This window comes from Coregonus clupeaformis, chromosome 15 (assembly GCF_020615455.1).
Source record: "Coregonus clupeaformis isolate EN_2021a chromosome 15, ASM2061545v1, whole genome shotgun sequence".
NCBI lineage: Eukaryota > Metazoa > Chordata > Actinopteri > Salmoniformes > Salmonidae > Coregonus > Coregonus clupeaformis.
In genome coordinates this window covers 23,652,733-23,679,562 of record NC_059206.1, presented here as the reverse complement: position 1 = coordinate 23,679,562, position 26,830 = coordinate 23,652,733, and the positions used below count along the sequence as shown (strand labels likewise).

Genomic DNA, 26,830 nt, shown 5'->3' with positions numbered 1-26,830 from the left:
CTTACACCTCTCTCCCTTCACCACCTCACTCCCTCTCTGTTCACCTCTCCCTTACACCTCTCTCCTTCACCACCTCACTCCCTCTCTGTTCACCTCTCCCTTACACCTCTCTCCTTCACCACCTCACTCCCTCTCTGTTCACCTCTCCCTTACACCTCTCCCCTTCACCACCTCACCCCCTCTCTGTTCACCTCTCCCTACACCTCTCTCCTTCACCACCTCACTCCTCTCTGTTCACCTCTCCCTTACACCTCTCTCCTTCACCACCTCACTCCCTCTCTGTTCACCTCTCCCTTACACCTCTCCCCTTCACCACCTCACTCCCTCTCTGTTCACCTCTCCCTTACACCTCTCCCCTTCACCACCTCACTCCCTCTCTGTTCACCTCTCCCTTACACCTCTCCCCTTCACCACCTCACTCCCTCTCTGTTCACCTCTCCCTTACACCTCTCTCCTTCACCACCTCACTCCCTCTCTGTTCACCTCTCCCTTACACCTCTCTCCTTCACCACCTCACCCCCTCTCTGTTCACCTCTCCCTTACACCTCTCTCCTTCACCACCTCACTCCCTCTCTGTTCACCTCTCCCTTACACCTCTCCCCTTCACCACCTCACTCCCTCTCTGTTCACCTCTCCCTTACACCTCTCTCCTTCACCACCTCACTCCCTCTCTGTTCACCTCTCCCTTACACCTCTCCCCTTCACCACCTCACTCCCCTCTCTGTTCACCTCTCCCTTACACCTCTCTCCTTCACCACCTCACTCCCTCTCTGTTCACCTCTCCCTTACACCTCTCTCCTTCACCACCTCACTCCCTCTCTGTTCACCTCTCCCTTACACCTCTCTCCTTCACCACCTCACTCCCCTCTCTGTTCACCTCTCCCTTACACCTCTCTCCTTCACCACCTCACTCCCTCTCTGTTCACCTCTCCCTTACACCTCTCTCCTTCACCACCTCACCCCCCTCTCTGTTCACCTCTCCCTTACACCTCTCCCCTTCACCACCTCACTCCCTCTCTGTTCACCTCTCCCTTACACCTCTCTCCTTCACCACCTCACTCCCTCTCTGTTCACCTCTCCCTTACACCTCTCTCCTTCACCACCTCACCCCCTCTCTGTTCACCTCTCCCTTACACCTCTCCCCTTCACCACCTCACTCCCTCTCTGTTCACCTCTCCCTTACACCTCTCTCCTTCACCACCTCACCCCCTCTCTGTTCACCTCTCCCTTACACCTCTCCCCTTCACCACCTCACTCCCTCTCTGTTCACCTCTCCCTTACACCTCTCTCCTTCACCACCTCACTCCCTCTCTGTTCACCTCTCCCTTACACCTCTCCCCTTCACCACCTCACTCCCTCTCTGTTCACCTCTCCCTTACACCTCTCTCCTTCACCACCTCACTCCCTCTCTGTTCACCTCTCCCTTACACCTCTCCCCTTCACCACCTCACTCCCTCTCTGTTCACCTCTCCCTTACACCTCTCCCCTTCACCACCTCACTCCCTCTCTGTTCACCTCTCCCTTACACCTCTCCCCTTCACCACCTCACTCCCTCTCTGTTCACCTCTCCCTTACACCTCTCCCCTTCACCACCTCACTCCCTCTCTGTTCACCTCTCCCTTACACCTCTCCCCTTCACCACCTCACTCCCTCTCTGTTCACCTCTCCCTTACACCTCTCCCCTTCACCACCTCACTCCCTCTCTGTTCACCTCTCCCTTACACCTCTCCCCTTCACCACCTCACTCCCTCTCTGTTCACCTCTCCCTTACACCTCTCTCCTTCACCACCTCACTCCCTCTCTGTTCACCTCTCCCTTACACCTCTCCCCTTCACCACCTCACTCCCTCTCTGTTCACCTCTCCCTTACACCTCTCTCCTTCACCACCTCACTCCCTCTCTGTTCACCTCTCCCTTACACCTCTCCCCTTCACCACCTCACTCCCTCTCTGTTCACCTCTCCCTTACACCTCTCCCCTTCACCACCTCACTCCCTCTCTGTTCACCTCTCCCTTACACCTCTCCCTTCACCACCTCACTCCCTCTCTGTTCACCTCTCCCTTACACCTCTCCCCTTCACCACCTCACTCCCTCTCTGTTCACCTCTCCCTTACACCTCTCCCCTTCACCACCTCACTCCCTCTCTGTTCACCTCTCCCTTACACCTCTCCCCTTCACCACCTCACTCCCTCTCTGTTCACCTCTCCCTTACACCTCTCCCCTTCACCACCTCACTCCCCTCTCTGTTCACCTCTCCCTTACACCTCTCCCCTTCACCACCTCACTCCCCTCTCTGTTCACCTCTCCCTTACACCTCTCCCCTTCACCACCTCACTCCCTCTCTGTTCACCTCTCCCTTACACCTCTCCCCTTCACCACCTCACTCCCTCTCTGTTCACCTCTCCCTTACACCTCTCTCCTTCACCACCTCACTCCCTCTCTGTTCACCTCTCCCTTACACCTCTCTCCTTCACCACCTCACTCCCTCTCTGTTCACCTCTCCCTTACACCTCTCTCCTTCACCACCTCACTCCCTCTCTGTTCACCTCTCCCTTACACCTCTCCCCTTCACCACCTCACTCCCTCTCTGTTCACCTCTCCCTTACACCTCTCTCCTTCACCACCTCACCCCCTCTCTGTTCACCTCTCCCTTACACCTCTCCCCTTCACCACCTCACTCCCTCTCTGTTCACCTCTCCCTTACACCTCTCCCCTTCACCACTTCACTCCCTCTCTCTCTCACTTCCTCTCTGAGTTGCTTGCAGTTCGTTCTCTCACGGCTCATTGTTGACACATGCTGTGGGGCCCATGTCGCTGTCCACAAGGCCTCCACTGTGGCCCACTAATCCCATACAACCAAGTGACTCCTCAGGATCCGGGTAATGTTCAGTAGGGCATACTGTAGCAAAACAATTTGCAACAAAGAATGAAAATCTGTGGGCCTCCCGAATGGTGCAGCGGTCTAAGGCACTGCATTGCAGTGCTAGAGGAGTCATTACAGATCCGGGAGTCCCATAGGGCGGCACAATTGGCCCAGCGACATGAGAGTTTGGCCGGGGGGTGGGCTTTCCTTGGCTCATCGCGCTCTAGCGACTCCTTGTTGCGGGCGGGTGCCTGCAGGCTGACCTCGGTCGTCAGTTGAACAGAGTTTCCTCCAACACATTGGTGCGGCTGGCTTCCGGGTTAAGAAGCATGGTTTGGCGGGTCATGTTTCAGAGGACGCATGACTCGACCTTCACCTCCCGAGCCCATTGGGGAGTTGCAGTGATGAGACAAAATCGAAATTGGGGGTAAAAAAAAAATATATATATAATAATCTGTGTTCTTATTGGAGAATTTTAGGTAGCGCCTCCTCCTTTCAGCCCATTTCAAAACATTTTCTCACTGCTGAAAACGACCCAGGTACCCGTTCCCCTTCCTGCTTCTGACTCACTGAAGAGGAACGTTTCGATTGAAAAGGGAATCATCCCCTAACCTTCTCTGCATAATCTCCCATCCCATATTTACACGACCAAACCATACCTGGGAGTGCTACATTTATCATTGAAATAGACTCATTCATCCAGCACCCACACTGAGCGAAACTGAGCAGCGATCAAACAAGACCTGTGCAACATATTCAGCAGCATGCTCCTGCTTGTCGGCACAATAAAGGCCATCAAAAGCATGTAAGGAGAGGCTATAGAATGACCAGTTGCCCGTGATTGTGTTCCCTCCAAATAGGATGTAACTCAGATTCTAGATGCTTAAAGTGGTAATTCAGTGTTACAGTTGTTTGGATTTCAGTGCTAGGTTGTTTGGATATTCATGACCAGTTATGACAGAAGGTTAGTCTGGAGACTTTATGTCAGGTCAGGTAGAAGTAAGGAATTACTGCTACCAAACGTTATTTTTGTATAAAGGACATTTTCTAAAGAAGTACGAGTTATTAATCTTTATACTATTGTTCCAACAGGCCTTGTCTTGCCGCACTTGCAATGCTTCCTGCCAAAATACAGGAGGATTATGACTCAACAACTTGCACAACACAGTTCATTTAAGCATTTTAGAATTTTCTTAAACAAGCCCATTTTGAATTACACTCTGCTACAGTGCCTTTAGCAAGTATTCACACCCCTTGACTTTGTTCACATTTTGTTGTGTTATAGCCTACACACAATACCCCATAATGTCAAAGTGGAATTATGTTTTTAGAGTTTGTTACAAATTAATGAAAGATGAAAAGCTGAAATGTCTTGTGTCAATAAGTATTCAACCCCTTTGTTATGGCAATCTTAAATAAGTTCAGGAGTAAAAAAAAATCAGATAATAAGTTTCATGGGCTCACTCTGTGTGCAATAACAGTGTTTAACATGATTTTTGAATGACTACCTCATCTCTGTACCCCACACATCTGTAAGGTCGAGCAGTGAATTTCAAACACAGATTCAACCACAAAGACCAGGGAGGTTTTCCAATTCCTTGCAAAGAAGGCCACCAATTGGTAGATGGGGTAAAAACAAAAAAGCAGACATTGAATATCCCTTTGAGCATGGTGAAGTTATTAATTACATTTTGGATGGTTTATCAATACACCCAGTCACTACAAAGATTCAGGCGTCCTTCCTAACTCAGTTGTCGGAGAGGAAGGAAACCGCTCAGGGATTTCACCATGAGGCCAATGGTGACTAAAACAATTACAGAGTTTAATAGCTGTGATAGGAGAAAACTGAGGATGGATCAACAACATTGTAGTTACTCCAGAATACTAACCTAAATGACAGAGTGAAAAGAAGGAAGCCTGTACAGAATACAAATATTCCAAAACGTGCATCCTGTTTGCAATAAGGCACTAAAGTAAAATAAACTTTTGGTCCTGAATACAAAGTGTTATATTTGGGGCATATCCAACTGTCACGGATTCTGCCAAGGCTGCCCCTCCTCCTTGCTCGGGCAGGCTTCGGAGTTCTTCGTCACCGGAATACTAGCTACTGCCGATCTATGTTCTATGTTTCTATGTTCCACCTGTTGTCTGATTGTTACACACCTGTTGCCCATTATGTGATTACTCCTTCCCTATTTAACCCAGTGGCTCCCAATGTGTTTTGTGCGTGTTTGCCTTTCGTTGCGTGTGTCGTTGGTGAGCGGGTTTATTCCTCCCTGTGTGGAGGTATTCTGTATTGTTTTCTTTACTTCTACAGTAAAGTACGTTTCGTACGAGTTTCTTTGTCCAGCGCCTGACTTCGATCCACCGCATTACACTAACACTCGTGACACCAACACAACACATCACTGAGTACCACGCTTCATATTTTCAAGCATGGTGGTGGCTGCATCATGTTATGGGTATGCTTGTCATCGGCAAGGGTGATTTTTGGGATAAAAACAAATGGAATAGAGCTAAGCACAGGCAAAATCTTAGAGGAACACCTAGTGTTGTGTTATGATTTACCAGTATTAGAACCCAAATGCAGACAAGTACACCAAGCCAGAGAAGGTTTAACAGGTTTATTTAAAATGTTCAATAGTCCAGGTTTCCAATAATAGGGGAAGAGCAAGTCCAGGTTACAGGGAGGGTAACAGATCCAGGTCAGGGCAGGTGTGGTACCGTAATGTCCTAGTGTCCGTGGTGAGTCCAAAAGAGAGGTCCGGTAGTGGAGAGCAGGATGGTGGTGGCAGGAGTGAAGCGGAGGCAGGAGTCAGGTTCCAAATATCTGTGGCACAGGAGAAAAAGTAAATAGAACAGGCCAAAACACAAAGAGCAAAAATAAACAGGTTGAGTCGGCAGCGAGACTAACATGGTCGTCTTGACTATGATCTGACGATGAGTGGTAAGTTTGACCGGGTCTTAAAGGCTGAGGTGATTATGGTGAATGAGCTGCAGCTGGAACCCTGACTCCCGCACACCAGACTTCACTCCTGCAATCAAGGACAGACAGAGGGGAGGGAGAGAGCAGAGAGAGAGCTACCTAGCAGCAGTAGGCCTAACAGTACCCCCCTCTACGGACGCCACCTGGCGGCCGACGGGTTTATCGGGGATGTAACCTATGAAACTCTCGGACCAGAGCAGGATCCACAATGAAGCTCCTGGGCACCCAGGAACGTTCCTCAGGACCATAACCCTCCCAATCCACCAGGTACTGGAAACCACGACCCCGGCGGCGAACATCCAGAAGTCGCCGGACAGTGTAGACCGGACCCCCACCCACGATCCTGGGCGGAGGAGGGGGACGAGAGGGCGGGCACAGAGGGCTAACCGACACAGGCTTAATCTGGGAAACATGAAAGGTGGAATGAACCCGTAGGGAGGCAGGAAGCTGTAGCTTAACCGCACAGGGGTTAACAATAGACAGTATCTTGAACGGTCCTATAAAACGAGGCGCCATCTTCTTAGACTCCACCTTCAATGGAAGGTCCCGTGACTTCAGCCATACCTCTTGACCAGGAGAGTAACCGGGAGCCTGGGACCGGTGACGGTTGGCTTGCCTCTGCATGTACGCCGAAGCTCGGGACAGAGCTACCCTGGCCTTCCTCCAGACCTTGAAGCAGCGGCGCATGTGGGACTGCACCGAGGGTACCGCCAGTTCCCTCTCTTGAGAAGGGAACAGGGGAGGTTGATAACCCAGAGCACACAGAAAAGGAGACAAACCAGAGGAAGCGTTAGTCAAGGTGTTATGAGCATATTCCACCCAGGGGAGCATGGAGCTCCATGACCCAGGGTTAGACCCTGTGACACAGCGAAGAGCGGTCTCCATCTCCTGGTTCGCTCTCTCGGCTTGCCCGTTGGTCTGGGGGTGATATCCAGAGGACAGGCTGGATGTAATGCCCAAAGCTTTACAGAAAGCTTTCCACACCTGGGAGACAAACTGGGGACCCCTGTCAGAGACAATATCCGTGGGTAGACCATGAGAGCGGAACACATGTTCAACCAAAATATCAGCCGTCTCTCTGGCAGTGGGCAGTTTAGGTAGGGCCAAAAAATGAGCGAACTTAGAAAAACGATCAATCACCGTAAGAATTACAGTCTTTCCAGACGAGGGGGAAGTCCAGTGACAAAATCCATAGCGATATGCGACCAGGGCCGGCTGGGTATAGGTAGAGGTCGTAGATGACCAGCGCTGGCCTGGGTGGAGTTCTTACTTCGTGCACATACCGTACAAGCAGCAATGAAGGCTCGAGTGTCCGCCTCCATCGTGGCCCACCAGAACTTCCGTCGCACAAAGTCAAGGGTCCGCGAAACTCCAGGGTGACAGGTAAGGGGGAGACGAGTGAGCCCACTGAAGTACCTGGGAGCGAGCAGACTCAGGGACAAACATCCGGTTAGGAGGACCCCTCCCAGGGTCAGCTTGATGATGTTGAGCCTGTCTAACAATCCCCTCGATGTCACATGTGACGACCGCAATACTGCAGGTAGGAGGCAAAATGGGTTCAGGGTTACTACCAGTATCAACAGCCGAATGAACACGAGACAGGGCGTCAGGCTTGACGTTGCGTGACCCAGGACGGTAAGACAGAGAAAAAATTGAATCTCCCAAAAAATAGTGCCCACCTGGCTTGACGGGGGTTGAGCTGCTTCGCTGACTGGAGGTAAGCCAGATTCTTATGATCCGTCCAAACGATGAAGGGTTGTTCCGCCCCCTCCAACCAATGTCGCCACTCCTCGAGAGCCAGCTTAACGGCGAGCAGTTCACGATTGCCAACATCATAATTCCTCTCTGCCTGAGAAAGTTTCCTTGAGAGAAAAGCACAGGGATGCAGTTTGTTATCTTCAGGAGAACGCTGTGACAACACCGCACCTACCCCAGTGTCGGATGCATCCACCTCCACGACAAACTGGCGGTCGGGGTCCGGCTGCATCAGAATGGGAGCCGAGGCGAAGCGATGTTTCAGTTCTTCGAACGCTGATTCGGCCCCTTCATTCCAAGCGAACGGTCGTGAGATGGAGGTGAGAGCGGTGAGTGGCGCCGCAATGCGGCTGTAGTCCTTGATGAACCTCCTATAGAAGTTCGCAAACCCCAGAAATCGTTGAAGTTGTTTGCGGGTAGAGGGGGCTGGCCAGTCCGTGACAGCAGAGATCTTAGCTGGGTCCATCCGCAACTCCCCCTGAGCGATGATGTAACCCAAAAAGAGGTCTCAGACACATGAAATTCACATTTCTCCATCTTCACAAACAGTTTGTTCTCCAACAACCTTTGCAACACCTGGCGCACATGCAGTTCATGTTCCTGGGAGGACTCTGAGAAAATCAAGATATCATCCAGATAGACAAAAACAAACCGATTCAACATGTCCCGAAGGACATCATTGACTAGTGCCTGAAAAACAGCAGGGGCATTAGACAACCCAAAAGGCATAACCAGATACTCAAAATGTCCCATGGGTGTGTTGAAGGCAGTCTTCCATTCATCACCTTTACGAATGCGCACCAGGTGATACGCATTTCGTAGATCCAGTTTCGTAAAGATGGTAGCACCATGAAGGAGGGGAAAAGCAGAATTAATCAAAGGCAGAGAATACTTGTTCTTAATGGTGATGTTGTTAAGTCCACGGTAATCAATACAGGGTCTGAGGGTCTTATCCTTCTTAGCAACAAAAAAGAATCCCGCTCCTACAGGTGACGAGGAAGGACGCATAATACCTGCCGCCAAGGAGTCCCGAATGTAGTTCTCCATAGCGTCCGTCTCCGGCCGGGAGAGATTGTACAGGCGACTGCTGGGGGAGCGGGGCTCCTGGCTGGAGGTCAATGGCACAGTCGTAAGGCCGGTGAGGAGGAAGAGAAGTAGCTCTGTGTTTGCAGAAAACGGATGCCAGGTCATGATACACGTCAGGAACATTAGAAAGATCCATGGACTCCAGTGGAGGTCGAGGCACAGTACTGGCAGGAGTCAGAGCAGAACACAAACAATTCACATGACAAAATGTGCTCCATGAAACAATTCTACCTGTCACCCAATCAATGTGTGGATTGTGTCTTATGAGCCAGGGGACACCAAGGACCAGAGGGGTCTGTGGGCAGTCGATAATATGGAATTGAATGTTCTCCTGATGATTTCCCGACACTCTAAGACAAACAGGAACAGTCTGATGGGTAATATGGGTCAACAATTGTCCATTCAGACCCTTAGCCTGCAGCGGACAGTCCATAGGAACAGTCTCCAAATCCATTTGTTGAGCCCACTCTCTATCCAAAAAGCTTTCGTCTGCACCAGAGTCAATCAGCGCACTAACAGAGAGATTCTGGAACTGCCACTGGAGGGATGCCTGGAGCAGAATGCGGGGAGAAGAGGAAGAATCCGCTGCTCGGCTCACCAAAACTTCTCCCATTAATGATGAGCCGGCCCTTTTCCCGGACGAACTGGGCAGGAAGGAACGAAATGACCAGCTTCTCCACAATACAGGCAGACCCGAGCCTGAATGCGACGTGCACGCTCCTCTGAGGACAACCGTGCCGACCCACCTCCATGGCTCGGGTTCAGTGCTCCTCGTATCGACTCGGGAAGACACGGCTTTCTCCGTAGGGGAAGATGCAGGGAGGAGTTTGTTGATGACAGACAGGTTGCTTGGAACTAACACTCCTCTCCCGGCGGCGCTCCCGAATCCGATTATCCAACCTGATGGTGAGTGAAATAAGATTATCCAGCGTAGGCGATTCATCATATGACACCAATTCATCTTTTAAAGTCTCAGACAAAGCATTGATGAACACTCCTTGTAATGCCTCGTCATTCCAACCACTCACTGCTGCTAAAGTCCGAAACTCCACTGCCATCTCCGCCACACTGCGAGCCCCCCTGCCGAAGAGAAAACAACCGTTTCGCAGCCTCCTTGCCTCGTACGGGGTGGTCAAAAACCTTCCTCATCTCAGTGGTGAAGGCAACGTAAGCGTTGCAAATGTCTGACTGACTCTCCCAGACCGCGGATCCCCAGGCACGAGCGGAACCGCTAGTAGAGTTGATAAGGTAGGCAATACGGGCTCTTTCTGAGGCGTAGGTGAGGGGCTGTTGTTCAAACACTAACGAGCATTGAGTCAAAAAAATCGCCACAGGTTCCCATGTTCCCGTCGTAGCGCTCTGGAGCAGGAACAAAAGGCTCTCTGATCTGGGCTGAAGGGGTAGTAAGGGCAGACACTTGATTGGTGAGTAATTGAACCTGATTAAGCAGCACCTGACTGTCCTCAGCAATCGTCTTAAACAGGGTATCATGTTGGCCAAGTAAAATGCCCTGATTGGCTATGGCAGTCCAAATTGGAGTGCACTCTGGGGTGGTATCCAAGCTACTGTCTGCTGGGTTCATGATGGTCAGATCATACTGTTATGATTTACCAGTATTAGAACCCAAATGCAGACAAGTACACAAGCCAGAGAAGGTTTAACAGGTTTATTTAAAATGTTCAATAGTCCAGGTTTCCAATAATAGGGGAAGAGCAAGTCCAGGTTACAGGGAGGGTAACAGATCCAGGTCAGGGCAGGTGTGGTACCGTAATGTCCTAGTGTCCGTGGTGAGTCCAAAAGAGAGGTCCGGTAGTGGAGAGCAGGATGGTGGTGGCAGGAGTGAAGCGGAGGCAGGAGTCAGGTTCCAAATATCTGTGGCACAGGAGAAAAAGTAAATAGAACAGGCCAAAACACAAAGAGCAAAAATAAACAGGTTGAGTCGGCAGCGAGACTAACATGGTCGTCTTGACTATGATCTGACGATGAGTGGTAAGTTTGACCGGGTCTTAAAGGCTGAGGTGATTATGGTGAATGAGCTGCAGCTGGAACCCTGACTCCCGCACACCAGACTTCACTCCTGCAATCAAGGACAGACAGAGGGGAGGGAGAGAGCAGAGAGAGAGCTACCTAGCAGCAGTAGGCCTAACATGTTGTCTGCTTTCCAACAGACACCGGGAGACCAATCACCTTTCAGCAGGTCAATAACTTAAAACACAAGGCCAAATCTACACTGGAGTTTCTTACCAAGACGACATTGAATGTTCCTGAGTGGCCTAGTTACAGTTTTGACTGAAATTGGCTTGAAAATCTATGGCAAGACTTGAAAATGGCTGTCTAGCAATGATCAACAACCAACTTGACAGAGCTTGAATAATTTCTAAAAGAATAATGTGCAAATATTGCACAATCCAGGTGTGCAAAGCTCTTAGAGACTTACCCAGAAAGACTCACTGCTGTAATCGCTGCCAACGGTGATTCTAACGTGTATTGACTTAGGGGTGTTAATACTTATGTTAATGAGATATTTCTGTATATAATTTTCTATAAATGTGCAAACATTTCTAAAAACATGTTTTCACTTTGTCATTATGGAGTATTGTGTGTAGAATTCAGGCTGTAAGACAACAACATGTGGAATAAGTCAAGGGGTATGAATACTTTCTGAAGGCACTGTATATGGCCAATATTCACCCAGTTCCATCTCAAGATAGCAATTCATATTGAATATGGACTGATACAAGCTATGTCAGTGTATTAAGGACAGTACTACAATCAGAATGTAAGTGTGATCTGTAGGGTTTTTCTCTGTACAGACATGTGGTTGAGAATGCTCCAGCAGCCACTAAGGAAACCCTCTGTCACACAAGCAGGAGGACGGTACTGACTAAAACTGTTGGAACATAAACTATACTCGTCACCAGGAATGTGTATTTCTAAATTGGTAGTACGTGGTGTCAAAGCTACCGTCATCCTATGACCCTATAGGAAAGCTACCGTCATCCTATGACCCTATAGGAAAGCTACCGTCATCCTATGACCCTATAGGAAACACACCGTCATCCTATGACCCTATAGGAAACTCACCGTCATCCTATGACCCTATAGAAAATGTGACGCAAATGTGGAAAAGTACCGAATTATTTTTACATGGAGCACATGTGCTCCTAAGTTGAAAAAAGTAGGAGAACATGAAGAAACTTAGGAGCACAATGACAAATATTTGAGGTATTAATTATAAGAATTGCCAGCAATTACAAAATATAGGGTTAAGAAGCACAATAAAATAGATTTTAGATGTAGCCCACATTGGGCCTATATGAATCCTAGTTACTTTTGAAGCTCAAATACCTGAAGAAGCTCTTCCTTTTCCTTTCCTTCTGTTCCACTAAATGTTATCATCTTGGTGATTTTTTTTCTAGGGGCACTGGTGCTCCCATATTAAAAATTCCAGGTAGCACAGCAAAAATATTTAGGAGCATATGCGACCAAAGTGGTAGCACTATAGACCACCCAATGCCCACATAATGATATCCAACTTCCTAGGCATGACTTAACCTGTTGTTAAAGATCAGGAAATTGAAGTTATGGCAACCGGCATGATATTGTCTAACTGTCTGGCCTTACTACTTACTAATGCTGGGATAAACACTTTTAACAAAGATTCAAAATATAGGACTACAGTACACTCGTATAATGAGTAGCCTAACGTTGTCTGGGACCTAACGACTTGTTAGCTTCAGCTCAGTGGGCTAAAGTGGTTTTAAGGTGTGTAGAGTAGACAATCAGAGTTCAATGTCTGGTCTGTCAACTTGAAGTGGTTCCTTCACGTGTATCAGCTGCTAGGGCTGTAGTGGGTGAAAGGGAGGTGAAATATAGCGCAGGTAGTTCAGCGAACTATCTATCATGTGATTAGAAGGTTTAGTATCTAGTGTGGTCTGTATAATGTACACGGTGTCAGGTGATAAGTTATAATGCTACACTGTGTCAGTGGTTGTCATATATCCATTGGACTGGAAAATTGTAGTTTGCTCTTAGGTTAGGCTATTGGTCTTCGAAGGAAATGAAACGGCTATTTTATCAGATAATCGAACAATATTACAGAATCATCGCTTTTGAATAGTATAGCCTTTGCTAACCTATACAGATGACCAACCGTTTTTAATTGTCAGAGGTAGACCTACTTACAAAGCAAATGTTAGAAAATAAAATAACATGACAATATGCTTTACATCTGGCACATGGCAGATGCACTTCAGACTATGTAGCCAATTGTAGGAGTGGGAAATAGATGAATTCCTTCCCGAAATACTTTTTACCAGCATACTAAAGCATACCAGCATACTAAATCAGAAGGCGTCGTTTAGCGTGTATTTACGCTCCTCCCATTTACAGTTAACCAAGATACAGATGTAAACTTTGTTGCATACGAACTATTCCAGAGTTGACTGGAGAAACACAAGCCCCATCTCCGCTCATAGGACTTTGAATTCATTAAGTCACGGGAGAACTGCAGGCAGACGACACTTGGAGAATACTTCGGCATTAGTTTTATTCAAGGAATTTATTTACTACACAGAATAAGACATGTCTGACCAGAAACAAGGGAAAGAAAGGCAGAGAGGTGGAAATAAAAAGGGTACAGGTAATAAGAAAGATAAAAAAGAGACACCAACGGACAACTCTCCACAAGGTAAACTGTCATTACTTTGATTTTTTAAATACGAAATAAGTTATTAGCAAAAGTAGGCTAACGGAAAGTTATCGCTATTATGTATCTATTCAAACCCGGTATTTGTGAAGGTGAAAGTCGAGGTGAGTGCTACAGGTGTTTGGGTGAGTGAGGGTAACTTTAACTCAAGGCCACGAGTTGAAAACATACCTACGGACTTTTAGTCCATGAAACACTCACTATTTTATTACGTCTAATGGAAACACACTTTTGCATTATTCGAAGATAAATTATTTGCTTTGACTAAATGTGACTACAGTAAGTTTGGTCAGATAAAATTGTTGTTCCTTTCATAACCAAATTAAGCCGAAAACATTGTCTTCTTGGCGCACGTGAGACACAATTTAGTGAAACTTTAGCTAAACTTCTCATAGATTCTTTCTTATTTAAGTGCATAGATTTTATCAAGTTAAAGATAGTTTATTTATTTTTGGCATTGCAATGTACTTATAGAAGAATTTGAATAGTAAAGTAGGCGCCCATCAAGAGTCGTTTATATCACAGTCCTGTGATTTGACAGGTGCAACCCGTTTTAAATTCCTGGTGTTCCTGATAAACTGTAGTTACGTGAACTTTAAAAAGTCAAAAATGCTAATAATTGATGCAAACAAGTTGCTTCTATCCATGGCTTTCTATAACTGTCAGCCGTGGGAGTTCAATTTCTCAGAATTGTAATATCTAAGACAGACCGTTAATACGGGACACTTTCATGGCTAAAACGTCGGCTAACATCAGGAGTGGAAATATCTTGGGTTTGAAACACAACCTTACCCAGCTTTGATCCCTGTTGTTGAGTTTCCTGCTTGTGGCAGTGTCCATTTGGTGGCAGATGTGGAATAATTTGGGGGTCTTTGGGGAACTTCCTATTTGACAGGTGTTGGGTCCGTTTTTGCAAAGCTCAGTTACAGCCAGACCTATGCTGCTTTTATTGATAGTTTTATTTGTACAAATTCATAGATCTTCTGTCAATATGATGCAAAACGGAGTGCATTGGATTTGAAAACGCCAGACTAAAATCTGTGCCCATATTGATAGATGGCCTAACTGTGGTTTTTGCCATTGAGAGTGAATATTGTACATTGTCAAAGCAGATTCCACTGTGATATATATCATGCTATTAATCAAGTTATTTGTCCTGTGATCAACATGCACAGTAGGCTGAACGTACAGGTAGAGGCATAGTACAAAAGCATTGTGTTTGCTTGAGGCCTTTGACAATGCATTGTTCAATTCATTTCAATTCAATACACCTTTGAATGTTTCCTGGCCAAATACAGCATAGAGAGAATTCTGGTCAATGTGTTCAGCACTGCAATAAAATACAGGAGGGCCATCAGTAGTCCAATGGCCGTCTCATTTCTGTACTGAACAGCGATGCATCATAATTACTGACAGCGGTGCAATCAAGCACATCCCCAGCAAAACTCTTCTGTATGAAAACTGTGAAAATATGCTGCATTGTCTGATATATAAATTAGCACACAAACATGCTTTGAAATGATTGACAATGGCAATGGGGTTGGGCCCATCTTACTGTATGGTCGCTCTCCTCTCTACCAGAATGACTTTGAAGACCACAACATCTGCCATATCTTTTTAAGAAATTATAGAGAATTAGACCAAAAGTTACTCTGAAGTTACCAAGCCAGTCACAATAGTCCTGGGTCTCCTGGTCAAGAAGTCTGGCGATGTCCAGACCTCTCAACTATTGTCTGGAACACAGTATTAGATCATGGAATTCCTCCCTTACTGGCGTAGCATGGCTTGGAATGTTGACTGATCCGTGTAAATTTGTGGTTTGAAAAACGCGGAGGAGTTCCCCCAAAGGGAGCTCCTCCATGACATGGGGAAACAGCTGAAAAGGCTGGCCAGGACTTAGCGGTGTCCCGACCCTGAGCAAACAAAGAGATGGGCATAAATTAAGTTATCCCCCTTGCAGTTTTGCTCCCTCTATGTGCTTTTATAGCCACAAGGTTCATTTTCAGGCAGAATATGAATGGAAAATGTTTAATGAACTCTGTCCATGTTGTTTGGCTTGGTGCTGGTTTCTGAAATGTTAGTGCTGTGTCATTGACAAAGTATGAACATAGATGTTCTTATGACATTTATTTTACAGGACAGATGATTGTATCTTCCTCCTCCAAAAAATCTTTAATTCTAGATAGATTTCCATCAAACTGGCAACAGACTTTCATGCGAATATTCAAAAATCGGCATAAAAACATTTTCCCACCAGAGATGTTTCCATCAAAATTGACTTGTTGTGGATAAAACACTGTGCATGACGTAGTGCACATAAAAATACCTTTTTGCATTAAATTCCCGTGTACCGAATAGAAGTTAAATGGGTTTCCATGGCATTTTCCCCTCTACTGATGGTTTTCTGGTGCGTTATGTTGCCATTTTCCCCTCTACTGATGGTTTTCTGGTGCGTTATGTTGCCATTTTCCCCTCTACTGATGGTTTTCTGGTGCGTTATGTTGCCATTTTCCCCTCTACTGATGGTTTTCTGGTGCGTTATGTTGCCATTTTCCCCTCTACTGATGGTTTTCTGGTGCGTTATGTTGCCATTTTCCCCTCTACTGATCATGTCACCAGAATAAGACCCCGATATTTATTAGAAAGGAGCATCAAACTGATCACCTTGGGGATGCAGGTAGTCTAGCGGTTAAGAGCGTTCGGCCAGTAACCGAAAGGTCACTGGTTTGAATCCGCGAGCCGCCAAGGTGGAAAAATCTGCCGTTCTGCCCTTGAGCAAGGCAGTTAACCCCCGGGCGCCGATGATGTCGATTAAGGCAGTCCCCCGCACCGCTCTGATTAAGAGGGGTTGGGTTAAAAGCGGAAGACAAATTTCAGTTGTGCAACTGACTAGGTATCCCCTTTCACTTTCACCACCCTGTGAAGTTCATAACCTATTTAATCTGTAGCCTAATAAACTGCTTGCTTTCCAGACAACGAGTCGTAGTGGGAGGACCACACAACATTTCTCGTTTAGTACATTTTACCGACACAAAAACTCCCACCTTGTCTAGTGTATTTCGATTTGTCGACATTTGGAAAGTTTACTTACAAATGTTCTGTTTCAGTCAGGCCTGTCATGCCTTTTTGTATCCGACATGTAACATCTCTCATTTGTCCACTGTCTGCATTGTGACCAGATTAAGTTGGTGCCTCCCTGTATGCAAATTATTTGACAGATATTCTTTCAAAATATGTTTGATCTATTTTTTGGTGTGACAATTACTGATGCCATAAGTCAATGATGCTACCTGTCAATGATTTGAGTGAGGTATAATGATAATTTAAATTGTTTGACCATCCAGATCTGTTTACACTTGATTAATATCCAGACACAATGCATGCCTGGTTCACTGGCTTTATTGTCCCCATGGGGAAATGTAGTTGCAGTATCACGTACCTGTTTAATGTGGCGTTTAAATACAGTAGACAACAAATTGACAATACAAAATTCATAAGTTACATACAGTATATACCGATGAAAGAAAACCAGCCTGCTGGCCTCACTGGGTGGATAGGAACATTAACCCAAACTGTTTACGAGGGATATCACACCTTGCACAAATGATTGTCTAGTTCTGTTTAGTTCTAACTACCTCACAATCAGATCACAATGTGTCACTTTATTTTTATCGTCTACACCTGTCTAAAAATGTTGGCACAATCAGAATGTGGACAAGATCAGGACAAAGGGTGCGTGTTAGAACCAGGTATAAAGATCTTATGGCTCATTTTATTAGTTGTATGACTGTTGCTTATTAATCGACTCTCCTGAAATTAAATGTAACAGTGCGCTAACAGTTATAGAAATGTAGGCTAAAGTATTAGCCCACTGGCCCCTCTCCCTAGTACAGTCATGACTCACAGAGCCGTGCCTCTGTTGGTCCCAAGTTGCACCACTAAGAGGATTAGGCTGAAACGAGAAGCGCTCAAATATGCAACTACGTGTACAGTATTGTTTTGTCTGAGGTCATATTTTCTTTCAGTAATGCGCTGTATTCCAGGTATTTCTGTCAGCCTCTTCCTCGCAAGTGTCTCTTTAGATGTTTGTCTATTTTCACAGGCGTAACCATCATGAGAATGTTAAAGTCCACAGTCATTTTTTAGTTGTTAGGTTACCTGTGAGAATAGAGCTTTTGTCTAAGCTTTTCAACAGTTGGGAATGTTGAGAAGTTAGTGTCAACACCTTGACACGAAAGGGCTCATGTTTCTTGTTTTTCAAGTGGGCTAGAATTACTTTTCCTCCCTTACTCAATGAATTCCATCTCATTTCTTATCAGATTAAATATTTTCTTTTATAGGGAAGGTTCCGTTTGGGTTGGGCTCCTGCTCTTCTAAAATGATCATTAAGGAAGTGAAAGTATAGCTGCTCTGACAAAGGGAGTTTCCCCACAGCAAACAAAAGGGAGGCCATGAATGAATGAACACACACACACACACTGATTTAGGTGGGAAACCCTTGTGTGATTCCCTCAAGCTTTGCCCAGTTCAGGTGCTGTGAGCTCTGTTGGGGTTGAGCAACAGTTGTGTAATAATGACAGATCTGCCCAGAAATGAATGGGGTTTAAGTTTAACCCAGCCCAGAGAGATCGCAGCGGTTCTTTGTCCAGTGTCTCCAGAGAGCTCTCGTAATGTACCTGTGTCAATTATCTGTTCCTTCAAAGAACACCTGGAGTTTGTAACCATGGATGAGATTCAGTCAAACATTTGGATTGAGAGTTTTGCTCTCTAATATGAATTTACATTGATGCACATATTTTTGTAAAATGTCAACTTCTGGCAAGTTAAGTCTCTTGAATAGTAAACTAGCATCCTCAACTATGCAAGAGTAACTTTTTATTTTACATGTTGACTTGTTCAAATTGGCTAAAAGAGATTGGTTGATAAAACGTTTATTTGATTACTGCAGATTTAAGTTCCTGCAGGCGCTAGTTAGCTATTGCTAAATGGTTTTTCTACATCACTTACAATGAATTGCCTCAGAGACTATCCAGAGATTTAACCGCAGGAGGTCTCACTGAGCATTGGATCAACCGCAACAAGCAGAACCAAATGAATGTTTTACATGAACTCTGTGTTCAACACTGTCGCTCTAGTGTGCATTAGACGTCGTTGAGGTATGGGGTGTTATGTCAAGACTGAATTCCTTGCCTAACAATATCAAATACCTTACACCTGCTCAAATATTGGCATAGTCTGAGTGCAACTAGTGATTTAACCAATACCTCTTCATTCATGTTTGATGGGAATATGAGCCCGACAGAGTTCCATTTTTGTGTGTGTTACATGATGGTGCACATACTGTGTAATGGTGTAAGTTTGTAAATACCAACAAACCATTGATTGATTAAAAAAGGTATCCATAGGGCCTCCCGAGTGGCGCAGCGGTCTAAGGCACTACATCGCAGTGCAAGAGGCGTCACTACAGACCCGGGTTCGATCCCGGGCTGTATCACAACCGGCCGTGATCGAGAGTCCCATAGGGCAGCGCACAATTGGCACAGCGTCGTCCGGGTTAGGGGAGGGTTTGGCCCAGCGTCGTCCGGGTTAGGGGAGGGTTTGGCCCAGCGTCGTCCGGGTTAGGGGAGGGTTTGGCCCAGCGTCGTCCGGGTTAGGGGAGGGTTTGGCCCAGCGTCGTCCGGGTTAGGGGAGGGTTTGGCCCAGCGTCGTCCGGGTTAGGGGAGGGTTTGGCCCAGCGTCGTTCGGGTTAGGGGAGGGTTTGGCCCAGCGTCGTTCGGGTTAGGGGAGGGTTTGGCCCAGCGTCGTTCGGGTTAGGGGAGGGTTTGGCCCAGCGTCGTCCGGGTTAGGGGAGGGTTTGGCCCAGCGTCGTCCGGGTTAGGGGAGGGTTTGGCCCAGGGTCGTCCGGGTTAGGGGAGGGTTTGGCCCAGCGTCGTCCGGGTTAGGGGAGGGTTTGGCCCAGGGTCGTCCGGGTTAGGGGAGGGTTTGGCCGGGGGGGCTTTACTTGGCTCATTGCGCTCTAGCGACTCCTTGTGGCGGGCCGGGCGCCTGCAGGCTGACCTCAGTTGTCAGGTGAACGGTATTTCCTCTGACACATTGGTGCGGCTGGCTTCCGGGTTGGGCGGGTGTTGTTTCTTGCGGTTTTGGCAGGTCATGTTTCGGAGGACACATGACTCGACCTTCGCCTCCCGAGCCCATTGGGGAGTTGCAGCGATGAGACAAGATCGAAATTGGGGGTAAAATACACTTATAGTATGTTGTTTATTTGGGTCACTTTTGACACTTGGTTCACAGATTCACTTTGGTATCGCACAATAGTATGGAATTCTGAAACAATTTGGAGGATGTCAAAGCTGTGGCATGGCTTTTAGGGATGATTTCTGGTTTCTTGCAATCATACCACCCTTCAAAAAAACAAAACACACCTGTGCATGCGCGTACACAACCACGCATCATTGACTGCCAAGTCAAGTTAATTTGTCACATGCACAGGACACATATGGTACACAGGAGAGCCCTGAACGGGCATGAAACCCTACCCAGGCCCGCAACGTTCAAACCCTACCCTACCCAGGTCCGCGACGTTCAGACCCTACCCTACCCAGCTCCGCGACGTTCAAACCCTACCCTACCCAGGTCTGCTACGCTCAGACCCTACCCTACCCAGGCCTGCGACGCTCAGACCCTACCCTACCCAGGCCTGCGACGTTCAGACCCTACCCTACCCAGGCCTGCGACGTTCAGACCCTACCCTACCCTGGCCCGCGACACTCAGGCCCTAGTCAGGCCCGATTGCGTCTGCCAAATTTAAGGCCCGGCTCTGCCTGAAATCAGAGAGAACTTCCTCTGTTAGTAAATCCATTAGCTGCTCCTCTCTGTCTGTCACTATGTCCCTGCACGATGCTCAATCTGCATGCACCCTGTTCATGGCAGCTCTGGGTCTGTGAGTATCCATAGCAACGGATCTGCTTGGGCTGCTCTGCTCAATGTGGAGACATGAGAGAGCAGTTAGCTGTTAGCTACTTATCGTCACTCTAAACTCACTGATTTTTTTCCCCCGGTGAAATCTCTCCTGTTTTATATTTGACGAGGTCGACGCACTTCTGACACCATGTTATGATCTTAGTCAGATATGACTGTACTGCGCAGCAGAGCACGAGCAAATGGCTCAGCTTCAAAATGTTAGTGATCAATTTAGTGATAGCCGAGCCCTGCCCTAGTTATTGATGAAAAAACAGGCCCTACCTGGCCCTAACCCAATGTATAATGAGAGGCTAGGGTCTGATAGCAGAGCTCTGGTACACAGTGCAATGAAATGCTTACTTGCAAGTTCACTCTCAACAATGCTGCATAAAATACAAATAAATTACAATGAATTCCGACGAGTAAAAGTTTTCTTTGAGTCGGTCGAGCCACTAACTGCCAGTCAGTGGGTGACGAGGCATCTTTCCCTGCATTAGCCTAATTCCTTAGTAATTACTCTCTTCGACAGCTGCATTGACGAACCATTACTCAGATACAAGTTCTGGTGTCCCATTTCACATAGTTTTCTTTGAATAAGCATTGTTGGGATTTTTCTGCTGCTGTTTCATTAATGAATGAATACTGTTGGTGAATGGCGGTGAACAGAACAGTGGGTTGGCAGGATTAGCAAAGGTTATTCCAGATGAATATCCTTCCCCATGATGGACTGGTGGTCTTCTGCTGCTGTTTTTGAATACCTTGGGATTGTGACAATCGAGTAATACCACCTTTCTTTGGCAGGCCCAAACATTGATTTCTAAATCTCCTACTAACAAGTGATGTTTTGTACTGCACATTGACTAGGCCTAATTTTCAAAACGTTTGCCTCTGGGGGTGCTCTTGAGCTTAAATGGGTCCCTATAAATGGATATAAATATTATCCAGAAATTACCTCATTGGGCAGAAAGGTAGTGTTCCCCAAGGATTCTTTTCAGCTGCGGTGGCAGAGTTAGGGGGGTCTGATGGACTGATGACTGACAGATGTAATAGGATTTGGGCTTTCAAAGCTCAGTTGGCCGGCCAAGGCTCAAACACACCCAGGGAGGTTACCCCCCACCCCACCCCACCCAGGGAGGTTACCCCCCTCCACCCAGGGAGGTTACCCCCCCCACCCCACCCCACCCAGGGAGGTTACACCCCTCCAATGACAATAACAAATTAAATCCTACAGTAGGCTGCCCATCAATGTGTATGTTTTTGCTATTTTGAAAATCTTTCCTACTGGTACTACGGTGTCGTTAGAAGTGAAGTGAACCTGTTTTTTTTGTAATGTTTATTTTTTTTAAAGGAGAACGGTGCTACCCATTCTGCCTCACTCAGACATGAAGGAGAACAGTGCTACCCATTCTGCCTCACTTAGACATGAAGGGAACCAGTTATTTTTTTTAGGAGAACGGTGCTACCCATTCTGCCTCACTTAGACATGAAGGGAACCTGTTATTTTTTTTAGGAGAACGGTGCTACCCATTCTGCCTCACTTAGACATGAAGGGAACCTGTTTTGACCTGCTGTACTAACTGCTGCTGTATGACTGTTGACCTGGTTCTGTGTTGCAGCTGAGCCCAAGCTGAAGGAGATGAAGAGTGTGGAGGTCGTGGAGGGGATGAAGACATTCTTGAAGTGCGAGCTCGGAGCAGGGAACCCGTCCCCCAAATTGAAGTGGTACAAGGAGGGGGTTGAGATCGGCGGCGGCAAGAACAAACTGAAAGACACCAAGTTAAAAAGAAAGAAAGAGTAAGTACCTCCTCGTCAGTCCGTTAGAAGTCTTGAGTTCTTAATACGTTTCTAAGACTTATTGCCCTGTCCTTCAAAATTGTAATTTCATCCGATTAGAAGCTGTTTATTTGTGACATATGCAGAATCTGGCTGACAGTTGGAGCGGGGAATGATTCATGACTTGGTAGCTTGCACGACTCTTTTGGTTCTCGCCGAGGCGGCGTGAATGTTATTTACACCCACCCCCACAGCCACCTCTAGTCTCCAGCACGCCTCTGGTGGCATCTGACGGGGGCTGGACACCTGCCCCATCACCTCTCTGCCATATGCTTGTTTAGAAGATGAGAGGCTCATATCATTCCAACAAAAAAGGGCCCGTATTCATAAAGCCTCTCAAAGTAAGAGTGCTGATCTAGGATCAGGTCCCATCTGTCCACATAATCGTATTTGTTATGATCTAAAATGCAAAACTGATCCTAGATCATCACTCCTACTCTGAGAGGCTTTAAGAATACAGGCCCTGGTCAACAGTCAATTGAATCCTAGATAGTGTCATTTTCACGTGGAATAAACAAGACCCACCATTTAATACTGAATGGAGAGTAACTCCTTAGTTTCTCAGTATCAACACATTAAACCCAGGAATGGTTTCAAATTTGAACTGATTTCATATCATCTGAGTTCTTTTAATAGAGTGTCCATCTCAGGCCACTATGCACTGTATGTAGAGTAGATGGAAGACTCTGGTCCCAAATGTCTCTGTCTCCTGCAGAGGGAAAGTCTCTGAGCTCCACTTCAAGAAAACCACTGATGCACACGCTGGCTCCTACACATGCGAAGCCATCAACAACCTGGGAAAAACCAGCACCGTCGGTAACGTGACGCTCCTCCGCGGTAAGCCCATTCATATACAACGTTTAACCTTAAAATGTTGACATTATTGCTTCATGACAGCTAATTGCAGAGGTAGTATGTGAAAATGTGCGTGTTGTGTTCATTGGGGGCTTTGTAACTGAATGAGTAGCATTGAGGTGTCCCTCCTCAGGCCCAGAGTGGAGATGATGTGGGGGTTACGGTCCCCTAGGTGGGGTTAGGGTCCTCTAGGTGGGATTAGGGTCCTCTAGGTGGGGTTAGGGTCCTTTAGGTGGGGTTAGGGTCCTCTAGGTGGGATTAGGGTCCTCTAGGTGGGGTTAGGGTCCTTTAGGTGGGGTTAGGGTCCTCTAGGTGGGTTTAGGTGGGGTTAGGGTCCTCTGGGTGGGGTTAGGGTCCTCTAGGTGGGGTTAGGGTCCTCTAGGTGTGGTTAGGTGGGGTTAGGGTCCTCTAGGTGGGGTTAGGGTCCTTTAGGTGTGGTTAGGGTCCCCTAGGTGGCTTGGTCCACTCGTCATAGAGCCACATCAGAGGATTCTGGCCTGACACCGAGTTGCTCTGAGGGAGAGCGAGCTCTTCACCTTGTGCTTGTCCATGCTCCTCACTGGCATTTTAGTCAATAGGGGGCAGCTGCCATTTCTAACCTGACGTTTCAGTTTAATAGTACTGCAGACCATTTTCCATGAAACAACCAATCCAAGCTAAAAGGTCCTTTATTGTAAGCTGTTTCACAGATTCACCAACACAGGTAAGTCTGAACATTTAAGAGTTTGATTTTAAAACACGTTTTACTAGTTGTGGTATCCAGATACATATTGCAGCATGTTATAACATTTTAAGTCGTCACAAGATGTTGAAATACAGGTTATAAATGCTGACTGTGCAAACGGTGTAACTTGCCCAAAGCACGTACAGTCTGTTCTGCGCTAGAGCAACTTATGTGCTCCGCCTTTTCTCACTCCGCCGGTTTGCCAGTCTCGCCAAAAAACACTGACGTTGATCAACTTCTGACTGATCGAAGAGAAAATCCCGGGGCCATTAATATCGCAGACAGGTAAATGCTCGATGTCACGCTGGCTCCAAGTCTCATCCTCTCCTCTCCACTCACACACAATTTTGCGACGTTGCAAGAGTGATCAGTATGCGGGCCAGTTTAAAGCGACCACTCAATCACTTCTTTCAATTAGCCAGTAGTACTTCTCTGAACGGCTGCCAATGGAGAGAAAAGGGCCATGTCAGCCACCTCTTGACTGAGGCGTTAGCCCAGCAATGACAAGCGGTGGGAACCCCTGGAAGCCGTCTATGCTAATCACCGCTAGTTAGCCCTGTTTGACGTGGACAGCTAGGAGACTGAATCATTCACTCATTGTATATTTTATATTCTGTTGCTGGCAGCGGCAGGTGATATGTTACCCTGGTCTGCAGTATCTTGTCATTTCAGGTCTCATTCTCTAATCACGTTAGGCCTACTGTGACACACACGATAGATTTGATTGGCTGGCTAAGGTTAGCGACACTTGAGCACATCTGATATCTACGAGAACATACTGGATTCTCAGCTTTGACGTGCTTCATCTCTGTTGGCCCCTTGTACATATCCAAGTTCTTTACTGTGCCACAGTTTAGGATTTCGCTGTACTCTGGTAAATTGCGTTAACTGCATCAGACTAAAGTGCAAATTAATTCCTGGTGTTCATTTCTATTGATGTAATCTCCTCCATTTTCTGATCCTATTTTTAAAGTCACACAATGGCAACTTGATATAGCGGTCTGTCCTCTTGAAATAATGGTCTGTCCTCTTGAAATAACTGTTTTGTCCTGTCTTTCTCACATAAAGTCTCTCGGTTGGCAAACAGGCTAGGGTAAACAGCGAAATAATTAGTATACTTCAGTTTTTGCTGGGTATTACTCAGTTTTGCAGTGGAATGTGAAGGATTTTAACCTAATCACCTTCAGGTGTGTTGGAGACATTTGTACCCACCTACCCAGCGGGCAAAAGTGGTTGTAATGACGGCATTTCAACCACATATGCCCACTAGATACTCGGCAGGGGTCAGTAGGGGTTGGTAGGGGTGGCAAGAGGAACCCTGGTCTAATGGAATGCGGAGTTAAACTCCCTTACAGACTCACTATGAAAAATGAATGTATGTACTAAAAATCCTCGCAGTAAGAGTTTTGTTGAGGGTTGCGGCACTAAAAAGGCCCTTTCCTAAACCAGCATGCCCCTGCTACTCCTTCCGCCCTTGGCATCTATTTACAGTGATTAGCTGGTTGCTTTCAGCTATCTCATTTGGATGCTAATTAGGTTTTGGGGGCTAACGTTTGCGGTCGAGCAGTTTGATATTACTAATGTGTATTTGCAGTGTTATTCTACTCTCTGGGCGAAATGTGTGTTTGACCTCCACTGTAATGGAGAGGATTTCTCTTCAAGTTCAGAGTGGGTTATTTCTTGGCATTTTATAGAATGTTTTCAGTGTTCTATTTCTATGGTCCTCTAAGCTCTGCAAGGTTGTGTGTGACTTGGTCTCTGGCTTCTCTACTTAGCTAAATATCAGGCTGTTACCTTAAAGCTATCATGAGATTAATTTTGATTGCCATTATTATCATAGTTACATGGTTACCAACTAATTATCATACCAGTAGACGTTGTGCTCTGGTGCTACTATAATATTCAATAGGAACAAGGTGCAGGCAGGAACTGTATACAATACGTAAAGGGAATGACTTTATGTTGCATCAGGAATGTCTCTTAGGACAGTGTGTTTATTCATTACATTTGTTTTGCATGGACTATTATTAACTCACCTTGACTGCATTGTTATCTGAACACCTCCAATTTGGAGCCAGTTCTCTCTGGTTTCAAGGAGCCCTACTGTTTTGCGAAGGCATTTTTTGGCACCATGAGTGATGATCTCCATACTGTGCAGTGCGGTAATGGAATTGCCTACTGAGAGGGTGTTCGGTCGCCAGATTCCCAGGGGTAACAATCGTGACTGTGGATAACCTTGACATGCACAGACAGACAGTTTCCGTTATTACAAGGGTACACAATAACGGCAAGAACAAATATCAGATGATGTCTTAAACAAGATACAAAGGCAGTCAACTAGATAGTCCCTGGATTGGATCTCAGCCAGAACTGCCATTTTGTCCTTTCAGTGTCATCTCCCTTCAATGAAGAAACATTTAACTATCCCTTTTCCTGCAACTTGAAAGCACAGGCCATCACTAGGCCATCCATGGTCACCCTCCTCTGTGTTAGTCGGGGCTTTTCATTTGTTTACCCTTAAAGGGAAGTCATTTCTCAGTGTTTCCTGGAACATAATGACCCCCATCAGCCAATTGTAGCGGGGAATTGATGAGGCTTGAGCAGAGACGGCCTAGCATCGGAAGGTCACACAGAATGTGAAAAGCATGTTGGTCTCCTCCTCAAATCGTTTGAATATTTGAATCAAATTTGTCCTGTTCACCAAAAACCTTTATAAGATTAGGTTTTGACATTTTGTCGAGATATTCTCTATTTTTCAGCCTATTTCCACACTTCAGTGAGGAGTGATGTGTGGTCCGAAACTGTGCCATCTGACTCATCAAAAGTTGTAATGGGTTCAAAGCAAAATTGCCCTTAAGAAATATACTGTCCTTTATAAAAGCTGTTTTGAACATCCACGAAATGTATTGTTTTAAGTTAACACAGCCTTTTAATCTGGACAGAAGGTTGGAACGAGGGTAGTGGGAAAATGGGCTCAGTGTTATAAAGTGGTGAGTGAGCTGACATTGCAGTTGGTGGAAAATGGATGGCTCGCGGCCTCGAGAGGCTTGGATTTGGCTGG

General features: G+C 46.5%; 1 protein-coding gene across 5 annotated transcripts in view; it reads left to right on the top strand.

The window, feature by feature from the left end:
• The window catches only part of nrg1 (neuregulin 1), a 162,465-nt gene that overhangs the window by 71,102 nt on the left and 64,533 nt on the right, over positions 1–26,830 (top strand). For 3 of the 5 annotated variants that reach the window (XM_041897447.2, XM_041897445.2, XM_041897446.2), the window contains exons 2-3: positions 21,974–22,151; positions 22,906–23,027. In XM_041897447.2, the coding sequence (XP_041753381.2) occupies positions 21,974–22,151; positions 22,906–23,027 (300 nt within the window). Of the gene's footprint in view, positions 1–13,130; positions 13,380–21,973; positions 22,152–22,905; positions 23,028–26,830 lie in introns of those variants that run through there. The other 2 variants (XM_041897450.2, XM_041897451.2) reach the window with 1 other exon arrangement.